The sequence below is a fragment of the Mesocricetus auratus genome, unplaced genomic scaffold (assembly GCF_017639785.1).
Source record: "Mesocricetus auratus isolate SY011 unplaced genomic scaffold, BCM_Maur_2.0 Super-Scaffold_100008, whole genome shotgun sequence".
Classification (NCBI taxonomy): domain Eukaryota; kingdom Metazoa; phylum Chordata; class Mammalia; order Rodentia; family Cricetidae; genus Mesocricetus; species Mesocricetus auratus.
Window position 1 is genome coordinate 54,598,778 of NW_024429192.1, and position 22,140 is coordinate 54,620,917.

Genomic DNA, 22,140 nt, shown 5'->3' on the forward strand with positions numbered 1-22,140 from the left:
TCCTCTATTTGAGGACCAAAAGTAGTACAGTTTTAGTGTAAGTAAATATCAGAAATTACACTAATTTAAAATAGGACTTGATAATGTTTATAGTTAAGGTTATTTGGTCAGCATAGATGGATTGTACTCTCTAAAACAGTGACCCATGGGGCTCAACAGTTAAAGGCACTAGCTGATCTTCTAGAGGACCTGGGTCTGGTTCCCAACACCCACTTGGTAATCCACAACTGTCTGTAACTCCAGATCCAAGGAATCCAATGGTCACTCAGGCTCCTGCACACAAGGGGTGCACATACATACGTGCAAGCAAAACATTCAGACACATAAAATAAAAATAGTTAAAGCAAATAAAAACACCAGTGAACCAAATAATCCTCTCATAGTTGCTGCTTCCAGTATCTATCACAGTAATACATCGTTCTATCTTATAAAAATTGTTGTTTGTATCTGTTTTTAGATGACTTCAAACCTGCTTCTATTGATACTTCTTGTGAAGGAAATCTTGAGGTTGGCAAAGGTGAACAGGTGACGATAACTCTACCAAATATAGAAGTAAGTAGTTCTATATATCTGTATTACAGGCTCTCCACTAAATTTCAATGCCATTATTTGTACAATTCATAGAATGATGGTCAGTTAAAGTGATGGATAAAACAGAGAGCAAAACCAACATATTTCAAACTATTTTGGCTGAAATAATTTTAAAATGCTTTAATTCATTTAATATTTTTCAAGGAATATCATAGCAAATGAATTGAAAGTGATTGGGATGATAATAATGTTTCTTGCCTTCTAGTCTAATTTGTCATTGCAGGCAGACATGTAAACAAACTGGCTAACGCTGTAAGTTACAACATTTATAAAATTCTGTGTATTCATTGAAACAGAACAAAATACTCTGCCCAGTGAAATCTTGGAAGGCTTCATAAAACAAGCACTAATTGAGCTGAGCCTTTAAGAAACAAAGTAACAGGTAGACAGGAAGTCAATACTCAAATCAAATGGCTTTATATGAAAGACTAATTCTGAAAAGAACAAGTCTATGAAGTAAATTACTTATGTGTAGTAACTAATAGATTATAAGAAGTAGAAACTGAAATGTAGACTGGGGTCAAATGGTGAAGTATATTTTATGTTGAAATTTGAAATTGATGCTTCATCCCATTGACATTAGAGAAGCATTAGGAAACATTTTAAGCAGAGAAGAGAATAGTGAGACATGGTTTGGTAGAGAAGAGATTTAGGAAATACATACATTGAGCATCTTTATACAAAGCCCTTGGGGGCAATAAGAGTTTCTGTTTTCTAGTGTTTTTTTGGAATATTTGCAAATACATTATGAGATATATTTGGGATAGCACCTTCATCTAAAATATAAAATTTGTTTAACTTTCATATAGACCTTATATACATAACCTAAAACTAATTGTATGCAATATTTATAATAACTTTGTACATGAATCAGTCTGTGATACAGAATTTTCTACTTGTGGTGTCATGTTTGAGATAAAAAGATTAGCATTTTTGTTGGGCATTGGTGGCACACGCCTTTAATACCAGCACTCGGGAGGCAGGGACAAGTGGATCTTTGTGAGTTGGATGCCAGCCTGGTCTACAGAGTTAGCTTCAGGACAGCCTCCAAAACAATACAGAGAAACCCTGTCTTGAAAAAACAAAAAACAAACAAAACAAAACAACAACAACAAAAAAATGATTAGCATTTTGGAGCATTTCAGATTTTAGAATTTTGAATAAAGGAAATTCAGATCTGTAGTTTAGGGATTGAACTGAAGATAGTTTCCCATTTTTAAAATTTTCCAAATGCATTCAAATAACACAACCAATGCTCCTTGCATAAAATACAAACTTGCTCAGTTCAGTCCTTCAGTTAGAAATTTCTTATTATTCAGGTCTTTTTTTCTTTTCTTTAATACCAACTTCATCTGTTATAAAGAAAGTTATAGTGAAAACAACTCCATAATTTTGTGTTACCTATAAAGAAAATCCTGAACTTTTTGAGACACTTTGCCTTTAATTTTATGGAGTAGTTTGGAGTTGGCCAATTCATATTGTCTTACATGAATCGGGGAGGTGGTGAGTCATGGTAGGAGGTACAGCAAGTTTTATTTTCTAGTCTGCTGTCTTTTTCTTACTTTTATGACTCTACCACTTACTCAGACCCTACTACTATGTCAGATGGAATCATTTGTTGCTTCTGATGATTTTCTTAAGGTAGAGCTTTGTGTGGTATGTGAGTTTTTATTGGATATTTCTCATTTGTTTCCTTAGGAGCTGAAGAAAATGAAAAATCAATTCACTATGAGATGTTGTGAATAAGTTAGTTTTTGAAATCCTCTATTATAAGAACTTTCCAGATTCTGGGCTTTCTATACCATTTGACACTTTATTCAGCAGTATAAAGCCTTGTTTGCTTTATGGTGTTTATAAGGAACAACCTGGATGAGTCATTCAATTTTTTTCAGTTTTTATACTTTTTTTAAATAGGAATAGTTTAACTTTCCCACCTCCTTTCCTCCCTCCAGCCCCTCCCAACTACCTTCCTTCAAACACCTCCCAAGTTCTCCCTATTTCCCAGTCACTCAAAGAAAAACAGCCACTTAATTTCAAAAGTGACTGAAAAGCTTTAAGTTCAAATGGGAGCTCCTGTCCTGTTGTTTTAGTCTGTGGTGGTATTAATCAGTGACAATTAGTTTGCACTAGAACTCCAATTGGGCTCATCTTTGCCATGTAGAATATTTGTTTTTCAAATTACAACCTTCCCATTTCATCCCTTACCTTATATTGTTCTTCTATGGCAATTCTTCTATGTATTGATAAACATTATTTTGTTCATTCTTGCCCTGTTTAGTGAAGAGTTCTGATCTACCACGTCTGATTATGGTCTCAGTATAAACCCTCTTAAACCAATGACTGTTGGACTAGGTCTCTATTTTCAAAACTATGACTTATAAATTTCTGAAATGTAAAAGAAAAACAATGGTAAGAATTAACCACCACCTTCCAGTCTCCACACGCATCTATATTCATGTGCACATCTATACTCATGCGCACATACCTACACACACACACACACACACACACACACACACACACACACACACACCTTTGGTAAGGTAGATTTTTAAATCCCATTCTATTTTTTTGTATTAACGAACAGAGTAAACAAATAAAAACAAAGACAGTTAAGTACTGTGCTTATAAGTTTTTACATTTTAAAAATAATGATAACAAACATTTATTGGATGTGGCATAAATGGTCCCACACACTGCTTAGTGATTTTCAAATATTACCCATTTAAGTTTATTTAATCTCTACAACAAGTACTGGGAGTTTAGTCCTATTTTTTTGTTGTTGTTGTTGTTGTGTTGTTTTCGTTTTTGTTTTACGAGACAGGGTTTCTCTGTGGCTTTGGAGGCTGTCCTGGAACTAACTCTTGTAGACCAGGCTGGTCTCAAACTCACAGAGATTTTCCTGCCTCTGCCTTCTGAGTGCTGGGATTAAAGATGTGTGCCACCACTGCCTGCTACTGCTATTTTATAGAGAAGGAAACCAAAGTTTAAAGAGTAAACAATTTGTACAAAAGTATAAAGCTAATAGGTGACAGTCAGGGATCTATATTTCAGTGGTTCTCTATATTTTCCAGTAATGTACACTTCCACATTGTCTCACTTTAATCTTTGTAGTCTGGAATAGTAGGGAATTACCATTTCAGTTTTAACTAGGAGGAAGGGGCCCAGAGAGGGGCACTATCTCTACTAGTAACTGGCAGAACAGGTCCTCTGTCATTACTTTATTCCATCCCAGGATTCAGATCTGCTCATTCACATTTGAGTTATCTAGCAAGCAGTTGTGGTGGGCCTTGGTTTTCTGTAAACCACCCGAAACCTCCTCTAACTGACCTTGCTTGGGTAGCTCTCCTCATCCCCCCCCCTTAGGCTGGTGGGGAGCCTTTGACCCATTGGGGCCTGTTCTTCTCCTGTGGAATGTGCTTCCCTTTGAATATCTGCAATTTCTCTTCTCAGTGAGTCTCCTTCCAGGTGGAAAAGAGGGCCTAGGAGGACACAGAGGAGTCTGAAGTTCTAAGAGGGTCACTGAGCTCTTTCCTGTCCAGCCTTTTTCATACAATTTTGTTTAAGGACAGGGTACTTCATACCGGTATACTTAAACAAACAAATATAGATACTACTAATGTCATACATGGAATAACAGACAAAATGTTACTTCTGGGACTTCTGATATGGTGTAGGAAATGAAGGTGAACTACAAATAAACATTTTTTAAAAGCCAATCAGTGGTGGCGCATGCCTTTAATCCCAGCACTCGGAGGCAGAGGCAGGCGGATCTCTGTGAGTTCGAGACCAGCCTGGCCTACAAGAGCTAGTTCCAGGACACCCTCCAAAGCCACAGAGAAACTCTATCTCGAAAAAAACCAAATAAATAAATAAACAAATAGGATTTAATTAAAAATTTAATTTATGTATATTAGTGTATAGCTGATGTATATGTGTGTACTTAAATGTAGGTGTTAGTGGAGGCCAAAAGAGGGCGTTTGATCACCTGGAGCTGGAATTATAGAAAGTTGTGGGCCACCCAACAAGGGAGCTAGAAACTCCACTCAGGTCTTCTGCAAGAGCAGTATGTGGTATTAACTATGGAGCCATCTTTTCTGCCCCATAAGTAGACAATTTTGAAGGCAAAATTGAGATCCCTTGTAGAGAACATCACAAAGTGTTTCGTAATATGGGAGAACATGTAAAATCAGGAACACCAATTCTTCTCTCTAGCTTTGAAAAGAAAGGGAAGGTCTGAATTTGTCTCTTTCTGGAAGAAGAAGGAGAAGGAGAAGGAGAAGGAGAAGGAGAAGGAGAAGGAGAAGAAGAAGAAGAAGAAGAAGAAGAAGAAGAAGAAGAAGAAGAAGAAGAAGAAGAAGAAGAAGAAGAAGAAGAAGAAGAAGAAGAAAAGGAGAAGAAGAAACTCTTTAAGGTGCCCCACGGCCCTCTGTACTGTGACAAACAGGTGTGAGTGAGCCATTTCTGAGTCAGGAATGAGAGACTTAATCATGGGACGTGACTCAACCTTTGGGAAACGGCAGGGCAGATAACTGAACATGTGAGACTTAGCAGTAATGGCTATGTGTCTGATGTGGCAGAACAGCTGAGGGACCAGACATCGGACACAATAAAGATGATGACCACAGATTACGCCAAAACAGAGTTGTTCACTTAAGTAGGTGAAGGAGCATAGATAGATGAGGAGCGTAATTGAAATGTTATTTCTTCTAATCTGGATTCCTCTTATTCTAAGAAACATTCCCTCAAATGAAAGATACCAAGTTACTAAGTTTGCTCTTAAATCTCCTGTTATCTACAGATTCAATGCAATCGCCATCAAATTCCTAGCACAATTGCTCACAGACCTTGAAAGAATAATACTCAATTTTATATGGCAAAACAAAAAACCCAGGACAGCCAAAACAACCATTATACAATGGAAAAAAGAAAGCATATTCAATAAATGGTGCTGGCGTAACTGGATGTGGACATGTAGAAGATTGCAGATAGATCCATATCTATTGCTACGTACAAAATTAAGTACAAATGAATCAAAAACCTCAACATAAATCCAGCCACACTGAACCTCTTAGAAGAGAAAGTGGGAAGTACCTTTGAAACTGAGACACTTCTTTAAGGCAAAGGACACCCTCAACAAGACAAAACGGCAACCCACAGAATGGAAAAAGACATTCACCAACCCCACATCTGATAGAAGGCTGATTTCCAAAATATACAAAGAACCCAAGAAGCTAGTCACCAAAACAGCAAACAATTCAATTAAAAGTGGGGTACAGAACTAAATAGAGAATTCTCAATAGAGGAATCTAAAATGCTGAAAGACACTTAAGAATTTTTTCAACATCCTTAGCCACTTGTCAAATGGCTAAAATAAAAAACACTAATGACAGTTTATGCTGGAGTGGATGTAGAGAAAGGGGGAAACTCCTCCATTGCTGGTGGGAGTGCAAACTTGTACAGTATTTTTGGAAATCAGTATGATTTGGAACCCGGAAGCAACCTAGATACTCCTCAACTGAAGAATGGATGAAGAAAATGTGGTACATTTACACAATGGAGTACTACTCAGAGGTTTCCTCTCTTTCAACCTTGAGAATAGTCTCTGTCTTTTTCCTTTGACAGCTTTACTGCCTTTTACCTTGGCAATAAGATATTTCATGGTAGACTTGATTGAGTTAAATTTGATTGGTGACTGTTGACTTCCCTGTACCTGGACTTCTGTATCCTTCTCCAGATTTGTTAAGCTTTTTGTTATTAATTTGAATAATCCTTTACCATTTTGGCATTCTCGGTTCCTTTTTAAGCTGTAGTAACCCAAATGTTTGTTGATTTCTAGATTCCTTTAACTTTTTAGATTTAGTCATTTTATTTTATGTATTTGAATGTTTTTGCTTGTAGGTTTATACATACACATGTGTCACTGGTGCCATGGAGGTCAGGGGAAGGTGTTAGATCTCCTACAACTGGAGTTATAGATACTTGTAAGCCACCATATGGATGCTAGGAAGTGAACATAGGTCCTCTGCAAAAGTAACCAGTGCCTTAATCACTGACTAACATAGTGCTGATTTTTATTTTTATTCTGCAACTTTTGTTAGTGTGGGAATTTTAACACTATTAATTTTTTAATCTATGGGTACAGGGTATCTTCACTTTCCGTGTCCTCTTCAATATTTTTGTCAATTGTAACTAGCCAATCAACTATATATTTTTCAAGTAGATGTTTTCAAGCATACTAACTCTTTCTTCTGTTTGATCTATCCTGTTATTGATACCTGTATTGCATTTTAAAAATTTTCCTGAATTTTCAGCTAAAGGATTTTTAGTTTCAAAAATAGTTATAGTGTCTTTTAACGTTTTATGTTAGGCAATTAAGCCATTTCTTTGTGTTTCCATTGAGATTGTGAGGTTGTTAGTTTCTCTAAAATAATAGTTTGATATTCTCCATCTGAGAATCCCCTGTCCTGATCACTTCCTAGTCAGTTTCTGGCACTTTATTTTGAATTGTAAGTATACATAGTTTCCTGAAAGTTGGTAATGTTTGTTAGTGTGTGACATCACCTAGGCATTAAAGAATTGGTTATCTATTTCACTTCCTAATTTGACACCACTCATCCACCTCCAGAAATTCTAAGTCAATTTCCCATTTTCTCTGAGCCTGTGTTCATTCTTGATGTGTCAACACTAGATGGTGCCCAAGTTCAGGTTTTCTCAGATGTTGGCTGTTCATGTATGTCCTATTTTAGTACTAGAGGACAACCTAAGCCCAGATTTATACTAAATGCACTGTTGGAGTTCTGTTCAGAAAGAACTAAGAGAATATCAGGAAACACATACCTGTTCTTACACATTTATTTTTGTATCCAGGATAGACCTGCTGCCCCATATTCAGTGGTCAGACATATGTAGATTCTACCTGGCTCTATATACTCACTGTGGATAGACTGAACCTAGGTTTCTATGTGATACCTGTGGATACCAGTACCACCAAATCATTTCTGAGTCCAAGCTTCACCTACATAATATGTGGTTAGGACTAAGACACAAACTGCTATGGGCTGATTATTGTAAAATGAACTTGTGATCCAGAACTACTATAATCGATCACAGCTGCTATTTGCTGAAAGTGAAGTGTAATATATGGGACTTCATGTTTTCCCTCGGAACTGTAGCTGTCCACAGACAGGCCCAGGGATGGTACCATTAGTATATACCCACTGTCAAGTGTCACCACTACTGAGTTTCTGAGCAAAAACTTATGCTTGCTATTATGTCCTATTCACACTGAGAAAAGTCTTGCCATGTGCTTTGCAGCTTGAAGGGTTGTATTGGGGAAGGCAGCCTGTGGGCCACCAGGCTGATCAAGCTAGATCACAAGAGTCACACAGCTATAAGGACCCGTGCACCCTTAAGGTGGTTGGTGTTCACAGTGAGGCTTATGATTATGCAGATCACACAAGTTTGTCCTACTAGACTGCAAATCTCAACCACGTATGAAGTTCTATAGCCTGTTCTATGAACTTTAGCCTTGTAACATCAATATCTATGCTACCTGAGGATGGAGATAGGTGGTAAAAACAGTCTCTTAGCTATGAAGGCTACAGTTCAGTTGGGTTGCAGCTATAGGATCCTGCACATTAGGAGGAGAATATTGTACCCCAAGTTCACACATTCAAAACTGTCCAATCCCTTCAACATGTGGGTCTGTACCTGATGCTAGAGTTTCAGGGAGCTCAAGGTCTTTAGCTTTTCTGGGTCTCAGTGTGGTAGACCTGACACTGTGCTCCAAGACAAAGCCTTTGTCTTCTTTTGTTTATGTTCACCAATGGGTAGAATTCTGCTTTCTGTCAACTGGCAATGCAAGGGATGTGGATGAAGCATTCAGCTACCTGACCTAACAAAGTTCCACTGGTTCAGTCCCATGTATTAGCCACTTGGAAGGGATCGTGAGCCTTTGCTCAACACTATTGTAACTCACTAGGATGGGCCTGATACTGGTTTTTAAGTCTGAGTCTTGGGCTGAATTCGCTTTCCTTACCCAAACCTGGAGGTCTGTTTCTCCCTGCGGGGTTGCTTACAGTTGGGGTGATTCTGATAATTCTTTTCTTCTTGCTTCAATATGTCCTTTTATTTTGTTATACTGAAAAAGGTAGATTGGTCTCTCACCTTATTTCCTTAGATCTTTGGAAGATAGTTTGGTATATGAATAGCTATCCAATTTGGTGTGTCTACATAGTGAGATCACTAGAAGATCTTATTAGGCATCATCTTTCTCCTCCTTAACTTTTATTGTTTGGCCCTGGGTTGAACCCAGGGCCCTGCAAATGGTAGAGCAGACATTCTACAATTGACTGTAACCCCAGTACACTTTATTTATTCTTTTATATTCTTTATTAGTTTTGCTAAGCATCTGCTCTTTTAAAAATTTATCATTATTTGGAGTTAATTTCCCATTCCTGTTAGTCATAATCAAACCTGTAATTATCTGTTATTTATGAAAACTACACTCCTTCAGCTCTTAGGAAATCACAACAGAGGGTGTTGGGGATATGTTATTGTCCTTAATAAGATCCTTCCCTCCTCCCTCCCGTTGCCCTTCCCTTCCACCTTGGCCAGACACCCAAGTATTGTCAATGTAGCATTTCACTGCAAAATATCTTTAAATAAAGAAGTTTTAGCTTTTACATTATATATTTATATAGCCTATTTATGGCTCAGCCGTTAAAGGCTAGGCTCACAACCAAAAATAAAATTAACTATATAGAAATGAACAAATTCCTTTGCTCAATACTGCTATGGCTTCATTCTCTTATGCTGAGGTTTTGTTCTAATTCATTTGTACATGCTTAAGAGTCTTTGGGTTTTTCTTTCTCAGATAAGCTATGTTCCCACTTATTTCGTATTTTTTCTGGCAGTATGTCTTTTGGTTGTCCATTTCAAGTCAATTATCTGTACTGTGTCTCAAATGCTTGTAATAATCGGCCTATAAAGAGAAAACATTTCTTTCAATTTATGGTTTTGTTTTATTACTTTTACTTATAGAAAAAAGATTATCTTATAGTTAGAGAAGAGAAAAGGGTCCTCAAATCTTCTAGACTATCCTTCAGTGACTGAAAACTTCCCACAAGGCTCCACCTCTTCCAGACTCCTCTTCTCCCAGTAGCACCAAGCTAGGGCCCAAACCTTTGATACATGGTGCTTTCAGGAACATTTCAGATCCAACTGTATCATTCTACCTTGCTTTCCAAGGCTCAAATCTATCTCTTAATGCTAAATACTTTTAATATACCTCAAAGAGTCACCAGAGTGTTAAATGTTCAAAAATCCAAGTACATAGACTCCTCTGAGACACAAGGCCAATTCAGCAGTGAGATCCTGCAAAAAATAAAAAAAGTAAAGTTACTTGTTTCCATTGGAACAAGATAAACAAGCATTCCCCTTCCAAAAGGGAAGAAAAGGAAATATCAAGAGGGGATGAGATAAAAAACAGTAGATATAATTAAATCCTAAGTCTTTATGCTCAGCATCCAGGGCACACCATGGTAGGATGTTGATTCCCAAGGGCTGGGCAACTCCATCTCCTACAGCCTTGATGGCTGCAGCACACGTGGCCACACTTCTGGGTTCAGCTCACTGATTGCAGTTTCACTTAGAAGGTGTTCTTCCCTTCCTGGGTCTCTTCTGTAGCTGCAGCTTTACTCTCCCAGCTCTGTTTCATCCTGTCAAGGACTGCTTGCAGGGACTCAAACCCTACCAGGACACTACCTGTTCCCCGAGACTTTCCTTTGAAATCTCATTGGATCCCTATAAGATCCCATAACATTTGCAGTCTGCATGCAAACAAAACCAAGATCGTACAGATGAGGCCATAGTCTGCCACTGAGGTGCCCATGGCCTCTGGATTCCTTACCAATTTAAGCAGACCTAAGTAAGAAGTGTGCTCTAGGAAATCTCTTGTCAAAGACTATGCTCTGGAAAGTCTTTGAAACTAAGGTTGCATTCTTGACATGTCTGAGTCCTTGATGGCTGTGACCTCATGAATTTCAGGAAAGCCCTCAAGGCAACTTTCTTCTTGTCCAGGTGCAAGGCACTTGACCTCTTTCTTAATAATATTGCTCTTTTTAGCAGCTGCCCTTTCTGTGCACCTTTTCTGGCTAAACTGCAAGTGTCCCAAATCTTTATATTCCATTCTTTTTGTCCTCATTTCTCACTATAAATCTGGCTAAAAGCAGTCAGTAGTACCCGGGCTGCACTTTAAATTTACTTCACTAATAAATTCATCTTTAAGTTCAGCCTCCACTGGTTCAGTCCCAGTGCAGGTTGCTTACAGTTGGGATGATTCTGACAATTCTTTTCTTCTTGCTTCAATATGTCTTTTAGTTTTGTTATATATCACAAGATCCAGCAATTCCATTCTTAGGCATATACCCAAAAGATGCACATTCATACAATAAGGACATCTGTTCAGCTATATTCATAGCAGCATTATTTGTAATATCCAGAAGCTGGAAGCAACCTACATGCCCCGCAACTGAAGAGTAGATAGAGAAAATGTGGTATATTTACACAGTGGAGTATTGGCACACTAGAGAATTAACAGAACACCTAAAAGCTCTAGAACAAAAAGAAGCAAACTCACCCAGGAGGAGTAGACGCCAGGAAATAATCAAATTGAGAGCTGAAATCAATAAAGTAGAAACAAAGAAAACAAAATACAAAAAATAAAAGAAACAAAGAGATGGTTCCTTGAGAAAATCAACAAGATAGACAAACCTCTATCAAACCTAACCAAAAGACAGAGAGAGAGCATGCTAATTAACAAAATCAGAAATGAAAAAGGGACATAACAACAGACACTGGGGAAATCCAAAGAATCATCAGGTCATACTTTGAAAATCTGTACTCCACTAAATTGGAAAATCTGAAGGAAATGGATGATTTTCTGGACAGATATCACTTACCAAAATTAAATCAAGAAGAGATAAACAATTTAAACAGATCTATATCCCCTAAAGAAATAGAAGCAGCCATAAAAAGTCTTCCAACCAAGAAAAGTCCAGGGCCAGATGTTTTCAGTGCAGAATTCTACCAAACATTCAAGGAAGAGCTAATACCAATACTCTTCAAATTGTACCACACAATAGAAGCAGAAGGATCACCGCCAAATTCTTTTTACGAGGCTACAATTACTTTAGTAGCCAAACCACACAAAGACACAACCAAGGTAAGGAATTACAGAGCAATATCACTCATGAACATTGATGCAAAAATACTCAATAAAATACTGGCAAATCGGATTCAAGAACACATCAAAAAACTCATCCACCATGATCAAGTAGGCTTCATTCCAGGGATGCAGGGTTGGTTCAACATATGAAAATCCATCAATGCAATCCACCATATAAACAAGCTGAGGAACAAAAATCACATGATTATCTCACTAGATGCTGAAAAAGCCTTTGACAAAATCCAACACCCTTTCATGATAAAGGTCTTGGAGAGATCTGGGATAACAAGAACATAGCTAAACATGATAAAAGCTATATACAGCAAACCGTCAGCCAACATCAAACTAAATGGACAGAAACTCAAGGCGATTCCACTACAATCAGGAACAAGACAAGGCTGTCCCCTCTCCCCATACCTCTTCAATACTGTACTCAAAGTTCTAGCTAGAGCAATAAGACAACAAAAGGAGATCAAGGGGATACAAATTGGAAAGGAAGAGGTCAAACTTTCACTATTTGCAGATGATATGATAGTTTACATAAGTGACCCAAAGAATTCTACTAGGGAACTCTTACAGCTGATTAATACCTTCAGCAAAGTGGCAGGATACAATATCAACTCAAGAAAATCAGTAGCCCTACTATATACAGAAGATAAGAGGGCTGAGAAAGAAATCAGAGAAACATCACCCTTTACAATTGCCACACACAAGATAAAAATACACTAACCAAACAAGTGAAAGACCTGTATCACAAGAACTTTGAGTCTTTAAAGAAAGAAATTAAAGAAGACACCAGAAAATGGAAAAATCTTCCATGCTCTTGGATAGGTAGGATCAATGTAGTAAAAGTGACAATTCTGCCAAAAGCAATCTACAGACTCAATGCAATCCCCATCAAAATCCCAGCATAATTCATCACAGACCTTGAAAGAACAATTTTCAACTTTATATGGCAAAACAAAAGACCCAGGATAGCCAAGACAACCCTGCTCAACAAAGCAACATCTGGAGGCATCACCATTCCTGACTTCAAGCTCTATTTTAGAACTGTAGTTCTGAAAACAGCTTAGTATTGGCACAAAAATAGATAGGTAGACCAGTGGAATCGAATTGAACACTCTGAGATTAATCCACAAACCTATGAAAAGCTGATTTTTGGCAAAAAAGCTAAAATTATACAATGGAAAAAAGATAGCATCTTCAACAAATGGTGCTGGCATAACTGGATATTGGCATATAGAAGATTGCAGATAGAGCCATGTCTATCACCATGCACAAAAGTTAAGTCCAAATGGATCAAAGACCTCAACATAAATCCAGCCACACTGAACCTGTTAGAAGAGAAAGTGGGAGGTACCCTTGACAGCTTCCTGAACATAATACCAGTAACACAAACACTGAGATGGACAATTAATAAATGGAACCTCCTGAAACTGAGTAGCTTCTGTAAGGCAAAGGACACAGTCAGCAAGACAAAAAGGCAGCCCACAGATTGGGAAAAGATATTCACTAACCCCACATCTGACAGAGGGCTGATCTTCAAAATTTGCAAAGAACTCAAGAAGCTATTCTCCAAAACACCAAAGGACCCAATTAAAAAGTGGGGGACTGAACTAAATAGAGAATTCACAATAGAGGAGACTAAAATGGCTGAGAGACACTTGAGAATGTTCAACATCCTTAGCCATTGGGGAAATGCAAATCAAAACAACCCTGAGATATCATCTTACTTCTGTCAGAATGTCTAAAATAAAAAACACCAATGACACCTTATTCTGGAGAGGATGAGGAGAAAGGGGAACACTCATCCATTGCTGGTGGGAGTGCAAACTTGTATAGCCACTTTGGAAATCAGTATGGAGATTCCTCAGGAAAATGGGAGTCAGTCTACCACACGACCCAGCAATTCCACTCTTAGGCATATACCCAAAGGATGCCCATTCATATAATAAGGATGTCCGTTCCACTATGTTCATAGCAGCATTATTTGTAATAGCTAGATCCTGGAAGCAACCTAGATGCCCCACAACTGAAGAGTAGATAGAGAAAATGTGGTACATTTACACAATGGAGTACTACTCAGCGGGAAAACACAACGGAATCTTGAAATTTGCAGACAAATGGATGGCAGTAGAAGAAACCATCCTGAGTGAGGTAACCCAGTCACAAAAAGACAAACATGGTATGTACTCATTCATATATGGATTTTAGACACGGATCAGGGGAGTGTCAGTTTACAATCCCAGGACCAGTGAGTCTGGGAAACAGGGAGATTCCCAAGAGAAATGCATTATACCCCAGAGAAGTGGAAAGAGGCAAGATCTCCTGAGCAGACTGGGAACAAGGAGTGAGAAGAGAGGGGACCAGGATGAGAGATACCATAATAGTTGTAGTCATTATAGCTTTGAGGAGAGAGCTGACACTAGTGAGATTCCCAGAGATGTACAAGGATAACACCAATTGGAAAACTAAGTAATAGTGGAGAGACTATATTAATAGCCCCTACCTGATGATAAGGTTGGTGACTACCTTATGTGACATCCTAGAACCTTCACCCTGTGACTGATGGAAGCAGAGATAGATACTCACAACTAAACACTTAGCTGATCCCCTGGAACCCAGTAACAGAGTTGGAGGAGTGATGATCAAGGCAGTCAAGACCGTGCTGGTGAAACCCACAAAGACAGCTGACTGGACAAGGGGGAGTTCTTGAACCCCAGACTGATGACTAAGAGGCCAACAGGGGACTGATCCAGACTCCCTGAATGTAGTTTCAGTGAGGAGACCTCAGAAATCTCTGGGGCTTTAGTGTTCACCATGGCATACAAATAAACTTTGGGAGCCCATTCCACATGGAGGGATGCTCTCTCAGCCTGGACACATGGGGAAGGGCCTAGGTCCTGCCCTGGATGAAATGACAGACTCTGGAGATCCCCCCCCAAGGAGAGCCTTACCCTCCCTGGGAAATGATGTGGGGACTGGGTTGGGGGTCAGGGGATGGGTTGGGGCTGGTGGAAGGAGAAGGGGGGAGCCGGGATAGACATTTGAAGCATGCATGTTTCTAATTTAAATAAAAGCATACATAAAAAATAAAAAAGTTAAGAAGCCACAGGGTACCCCCCCCCCAAGAAAAAGAGTTCAGAGCACAACAAGGCATTGCAATTTTAGGCTGTATTCTACTCTATTCTAAGGAATAATAAACATCTCTAAGAAAAATAGATTGTACAATTCTGCTGTCAACTATAGTTTGGCATTTATAGGTTTCTATTTTAAGATAGTTTACTCACTTTTTGTTAAACAAGTCTGAAAATCAACTCTCCAGCTGCGTAGACCTAGTTTTATTTTGTTTGTGTGTGTGTGTCTTTGATTTTGTTTTTATTTTGTCATAACTACACTCCTGGCTCTCCAGCTCAGCAGGTTCCTGGATAAGTGTTCCACATATCACTTTTCTGGATCCAGACCAGCTAGGTTTCCATTTATATGCTCTGTGTTCTTGATTTCTGTAGCTCACTTCAGTCTTAAGTAAAGGCTAATAAAGTTGTTCCTTCCTGTCTTTCTCTTTCATCATTTTCAACTCCCTAACCTGATTCCTGTTTGTAGCATTCTCAATCACCGAATTTATCCCATACTGATTTTAGTGGACATTTAATGGCTCTCTAATAATTATTAATAATAATTATTAATATTTCTCTAATAATATTTAATATGATGGGCCTTAGCTTTCTTTAGTCACCCTTTCCTAACCTAATTTATCTATTGTGCTTACTAAAAATTAGTATTAAAGTGCTTTAAAATGTGAATACACTTTTATAAAATAAAAAACAGGTGAAATATGTTTAGGAATTATATATATGAGACTAAGGGAATGATAACATAACATTTCTTCCTGTTTGGACACGACAGTGACAAAAAATAAAGGAAGTTGCAGAATGATGGTAATGAGTTGGATTTCTTGGATGTGTGTGTGTGTTTGCACACTCATTCACTCACACACAAACCTGGGTTGAGGCCATAGATCATCTTCACATTTCACTTCTTATGAGCCAATTACCTTACCTTTTGAGGCCCACCGATCAGGCTGTGTAGGCTATCTGACCAGCAAAATTCAGAGATCTGCCTGTGTCTTCTCCTGTGCTGAGATCACAAATAGGCACCACCATGCCTACCTTTTTATGTGGATGGTAAGGACTGAACTCAGGTCCTCACACTTGTGTGTCAAGCATTTACCAAGTGAGATATCCTCCCATTCTTTCTAACTGGTTGTAAAACTAGCATGATAGAAAAATTAACTGCTACTGAGCAATTATTCTCTCACCATTCCATTCTGGTATGTTTTAAAGAAAAATCCTAAATGTTAATATATTTCTTGAATCAGTGTTTATTGATTGTTAAGAAAGAACTTTTCTTTTTTCCTTTTCTGTTTTTTTGTTTTGTTTTTCGAGACAGGGTTTCTCTGTGGTTTTGGAGGCTATCCTAGAACTAGCTCTTGTAGACCAGGCTGGTCTCGAACTCACAAAGATTCACCTGCCCCTGCCTCCAGAGTGCTGGGATTAAAGGCATGTGCCACCACAGAAAGGGTGAGGCCTTCCATGGGGGATCATCAAAGTCTGTCACATCATTTGGGGCAGGGTCTAGGCTACTGACATTTTTCTTGATCGTCTAAAAATAAAAATATGATTCAAGATTTCTCTTTCCTTGCCTGTAAATAGGTTTTTAGATTAGATTAGATTGAATCCCAGTTGTCTGATACGAAGAGGACAAATCTTACTGTTTCAGGGTAATTACCTCTTCCCTTTCCTTTCTTCAATGATAGCTGGTTTGAGATCTCAGCCTGTGTGTGTGCGTGCGTGCGTGCATGCATGCATGCGTGCGTGTGTGTGTGTGTGTGTGTGTGTGTGTGTGTGTGTGTGTGTGTACCTAAAGGTTCATATATGCTAGGCAAGTGCTGTACCACTGAACAGCATCCCTAATCCTCCGCAGATTTTATCTTGATATAGGGTCCCTCTAAGTTTCCTAAATTGATTTTGATCTCATTCTGTAATCAAGATAGACTTTGAACTTGGGATCCTCCTTACGCAGCCTCCTGAGCAGCTGGAAATAGAGGCCTACACTACCTTAATCTGCCTTGATCACAGCCTTGTATCTTTGTATTTCTATTTTTAAGCCACACTTGTTGGTTTAAGGGTAGTAAGCTTAAATAGTTTATAAGTGACTTGATACAGAACATGGATTGAGAAACAATACCAGAAAAACTCAACATCCATCTCAACTTAATTGTTATGATGAATTTCAAATAATGATGATTAACTTTTTCAACAGGGTTCAACTCCACCAGTCACAGTTTTCAAAGGTTCCAAGAGACCTTACTTAAAAGAATGCATTTTGATTATTAACCATGATACTGGGGAGTGTCGCCTAGAAAAACTCAGCAGCAACATCACTGTGAAAAAAACAAGGTAGGTGACATATTGAAATATATTATTCTATCAACATACAAATTTCTAGGGAAAAAGAATTAATGGATTAAGTCAAATTATGGTGTAAGGTGTGGGTTTTTTAACCTTTGAATTGAGGCTGCAAAGATGGTTCAGCTATAAAGAGTACTTGCTATGGAAGCATGAGGACTGGAGTTCAAATCCCAATACCTGTGTAAAGAGCCAGACATGTGCACATACATGTCTGTAAGCACTGCAGCAGTTTGAATCAGGAGGATCATGTATTGTTGTTCTCCAGCCTAGCCAAAAAATGCACACTCTAGGTTCAAAGAGAGACCCTCCCTCAAACAATTAGGTGGAGAATGATAAAGCAGCCTACTCAATGGCCACCCAATGGCACTTTATGTGTACACAACCCACACTCACAGACATATACACATACATACCCAGGTACACAAAAGGTTAACCTTTAAACATTTCTTTAAACCTTTTTCTAAAATTAAATTTAGTGATTACCCTTAGTGAAAAGATCTTACCATCATACTGCCTTGGGATGTATGAAATGATTTTAAAGTGTGTAAATCCCTTACACTGTTCACAAAGGATAGGAGAATATATACAGCATGAGTGAAGGAAGGCAGGAATACAGCTGATTTTTTTCAGGTCTGGTGAATAAGACTCATTTTAACAGAGCAGATATTTGTCTCTGCACTCATGTATAAGAATTACAAAGTGAATTATGGTGTTGGTAGGGGATTAGAGTTTAGGTCGTAAAGGTAGATTGAGGTTAATGCCTTGAATATTAACTAAGAAATTAGACCATTTCTTGGTTGGTAGTGGTTACATATTAAGATATTCAAACTAGGGATTGGCATGTTTACAGCTCTGGTCCTAAACATTAGCCCAGCAAAGAAACAATAAAAAGAAATGTGGAAAACTGGAAAATACGTAAACTAAGATTTTTGAGAGTGTAAATAAATGTGAGAAAATGAGGGGCTAAATATTTTGGGAAGGACTGGAATGATTTGATCACAGGAAATGGGAAAGGCAAGCCTCAAATATAATTTTGAAGTGCATTCTTTTAAAATGTTGAAAAAAAGTGTTTCTCTTTTGTTAACATGCCTGTTTTAAAATTATGAATGGGAAATGTGGAAGTGATTCAGTTTTAGTAGAAATGGTAAATTCACACATATTTTCCCTTTATTTTAGTCACTTGTAACTGATTATCTGCTCAGTTTGAGCAGTAGGGCTGTTCTTGTTTTGCTCATTGTTCCATTTATATCACTCGTTGGATTGCTATGTATTTCAAACATATAAAAGGAATTCAAAAATATTTGTTAAATGAATTGACATTTTAATTCTTCTTTTTTCCTCTCTACTATACTAACAAGGAAACATTTTAATCCTTAAATGTCATTTGAGAGATTTCTAAAAAAACAAATGATAAGCTTTAATAACTTAGTAAGTTCAATTTGTTACATTGCTACATATTACTTGTTTTGGTATTTGATGTCCTTAATTCAGGGTTGAAGGAAGTAGTAAAGTTCAGTACAGACTAGAACAACAGCAGCAACAAATGTGGAATCCACCTCGGACTTCCAATCTTGAACACCATTCTCCCTCAGAAGACAAGATGTCTCCAACATCTCTAGTGGATGATATTGAAAGAGGTAAAAATCTAAGTGTGTATAATGTCAGTTTAGAAGAGGTAAGTAATATTAAATAAAAGTTTTAATTTCCATTAACAGTGGAATTAACCATAGGTTTTAGTAAAATAATAATACATTTTATGATTGTGTACTTTTCTGGGATAATGATGTAACATAAATTAGCATATTATAGTCATGTCAGATAATTTCTTTTTATTATCACTTAGGGACAAAAAGTGTTTCACATTCAGTTCTTCATAGCATCTTCCTATGAAATTTATTGCCTGTAGTCTTTGGTAGTTGTCTAAGGCACTACCAAACCAACAGAAGCAGGTGAAAAGTTGTTTTAGTTGTCATGTCCCTTTTAGCAGGAAGGTATTTCTAGGGCAGTATAGAATGTTTAAAGAAGAAACTTAAATCTCCTTCTCCCTCTTCTCACCCCTGCCCATGGCTACAGTTAGGATATTGATGTTACAGTAATTGTAATAGTAGCAAGACCCAAGTCATCAAAGTAAATTATTTGCTTCTTTACTCATAATTTGCCATCAAATTTACATGTAGCTCAATAATGCCCCTTCTCTTTTAGGCCCAGTAAAGTACTTAATCCCTAATGGGTTGGTCTTCTCTATACAAACACTGAGGAAGCTGTCAACTCCTAACTCTGTTATAAGAGATCTTGAATTTTATATTATCATATAATATGACTACTCATAAAATAGAGCTGAGTCATGCTATCATTCTATACATTTATGCAGTTAGAAAATTAAGGGATTAGAGGGAAATTTTAAGTAAATTTACTAGTTATTAAAATTAAAACAAAGTTTAGTTCTGTGTTTGTTAGTCAGCAAAACAAAAATAAAGATTTAAGTTTTGTTTTAAATTTGTATGACAAAGGAACATTATCTACCTGGAGATGCTTGTAAAGATGTTCCGTTGACTATATTCTATCAAATACTTTATTGACCCTACAGTACTACTACTTCTTTTTTTCAAAGATTAACTTGTTAGGTGTATATGTGGGGGAGTTAGGTATTATGTTCACATCTGTGTGGGTACCCACAGATGTCAGAAAGGGGCATTGGATCCCTTGAACCTGGAGTTACAGGTAGGTGGTTGTGAGCCACCTGACAAAGGAACTGGAACCTAAACTTGGGTCCTCACATGATGTGGGTGCTGGAACTTAAACTTGGGTCCTCAGAAAGAACATTCTCTAAATCTTTCCAGACCCATTACTGACCACTCTCTGATGGTTGAGTCATCTTTTCCTATTTATATCCACAAATTGCACTAGAAATTTCAAACATCAGTTTTTGCACTTACATCTTTGAGTTATTTGTAATTTGAGTTTAAGACATTAGATAGTGGCCGGGCGGTGGTGGCGCACGCCTTTTATCCCAGCACTCGGGAGGCAGAGGCAGGCGGATCTCTGTGAGTTCGAGGTCGGGCTGGACCGATAGCCTCTGAAACAATACAGAGAAACCCTGTCTCGTAAAAACAAAAAAAAAAAAAAAAAAAAAAAAGAAATTAGATAGAGCCTAAGAGTCCCTTCTTCCACTCAGAGACACTAGTAAGTTGAGTATAACATTATCAGAAATAATGCTACATGAATGCTTGTAATCTTAAAGTGTTCCTCTGTGCTTGGACTGAGACTGTCCTTCCCCACCAGGAAGTCTATGGGGAGAAGGCATGTGCATGTTGCATCACACTATGTCAAATGCTCATTCCCATTTACCACACAGATACCTTCCCTGCCTTCAGATTTCTATCTCCAGTTGAAAGGCACCTGGAGACAGGGTGACACTGGTAAGGGGCACCTACCATAACAAGCACCTCAGTGGGAACACTTTTCACTTTCCTCCCTATACACACACACACACACACACACACACACACACACACACACACACAACTCAATCCTGGAAGCAGTCTTTATTGTATTAGGCCACATACTTCCTTTCCCCAGGAACTGTGCATCAACACTAGTAAAGCCCCTTTGTCAAATTCAAACTCAAATTGCTGGAGATTACCAAGAAAACCAAAACAGATCAACAAAAGGTCTGGAATTACAATGTCATTTGAAACAAAAGCAGGCAAGTATCTGCATGCTAAACCTGATCCATAACTGCCTGCTAAGCAAAGCTTTAAATATTGTCCCTAGAATGCAAACCAAAATGGAAATGTACTAGGAAGTTAGCTATCATACTGTAAATCAGGAAAATCATGACTCGGATGAGGAAAGTCCATATTAATTCTCAGAGAAAGTAGATGTAAGATGGATGAAAACCTTAAAATCACTTTCACAGAATGATTCAATTACAATTTCTCCTGAAGCAAATGAAAAAGAATTAAAGAAATATAAACTTTAAGCACAATCAAATGGTAATGATATACATAATAGCGCAAACCCACTGGGTAAAGAGGGAACTCACTTACTAGAGAACCAGTAGACTTCACTTGATCTAAAGTAGAAAGTATACTGAAACAAAGTGAACAGATCCTCAAAGATTTGTTGCAGAGTGACAAAAGTTCCAAAATTGTAGCAGCAACAATTTGAGGCCATAGAAAGGGGACTGAAGAATAACTGGAAGAAATAATGCCTGAAAACATCCCAAGGTTGATTAAGACATGAACCATGAAGTCAAGAAATCAAGCAGATCCCAAATAGGATAAACTCAAAGAAATGCATGCCAAGATATATCAAAATTAAACATCTGAAAACTAAAGGCAAAGATAAAAGTCCCGAAAGCAAGAGAGACATGAGCTATCACTGTAGAAGAATACCATGTAGGTAATATCATATCTTTCACTGGAAACTCAGAAGTGTCATAGTACTGTTTAAGTGCTGAGAGAAATGTTGGTCATGAATTCTGGTAATAAAGAGGAATAGGCTTCTCCAGAAAGAAATACTAAAAGTGCTTATTACCATGGGGACTGAGCTGGAATATTTGCTATAGAAAGTGAAGAAATAAGAGAAATGATAAGAACTTGGGAGCATCAGTTAATGATAAAGAACAGCAGAAAGATAAAGGACGTTAGACTACAACTGTCCTCATAACTTTTCCAAATCATGTGACAATTAAAACAAAAGTTAATCTTTAGATTAATACTGATACTTAAGACAATAATATTTAAAACTAGAGAAGAAATGGACCTAAATGGTAGTGAGGTTTTCATATCATACTTGTAATGGTGAATCATGGATAAGACATTTATGCTTATTGAAAAAAAACAA

The 22,140-nt window shown here is 37.8% G+C and overlaps 1 protein-coding gene across 3 annotated transcripts in view; it reads left to right on the plus strand.

Annotated features, from left to right (window-relative positions):
* Nucleotides 1-22,140, plus strand: part of Eaf2 (ELL associated factor 2) — a 35,859-nt gene that overhangs the window by 3,233 nt on the left and 10,486 nt on the right. For all 3 annotated transcript variants that reach the window (XR_005878932.1, XM_005071519.4, XM_040750840.1), the window contains 3 exons: nt 458-552; nt 17,144-17,280; nt 18,784-18,929. Coding sequence is in view for 2 of the 3 variants with exons in the window: in XM_005071519.4 (XP_005071576.1) it covers nt 458-552; nt 17,144-17,280; nt 18,784-18,929 (378 nt within the window). In the remaining variant the exon portion in view is untranslated. The remainder of the gene's footprint in view (nt 1-457; nt 553-17,143; nt 17,281-18,783; nt 18,930-22,140) is intronic.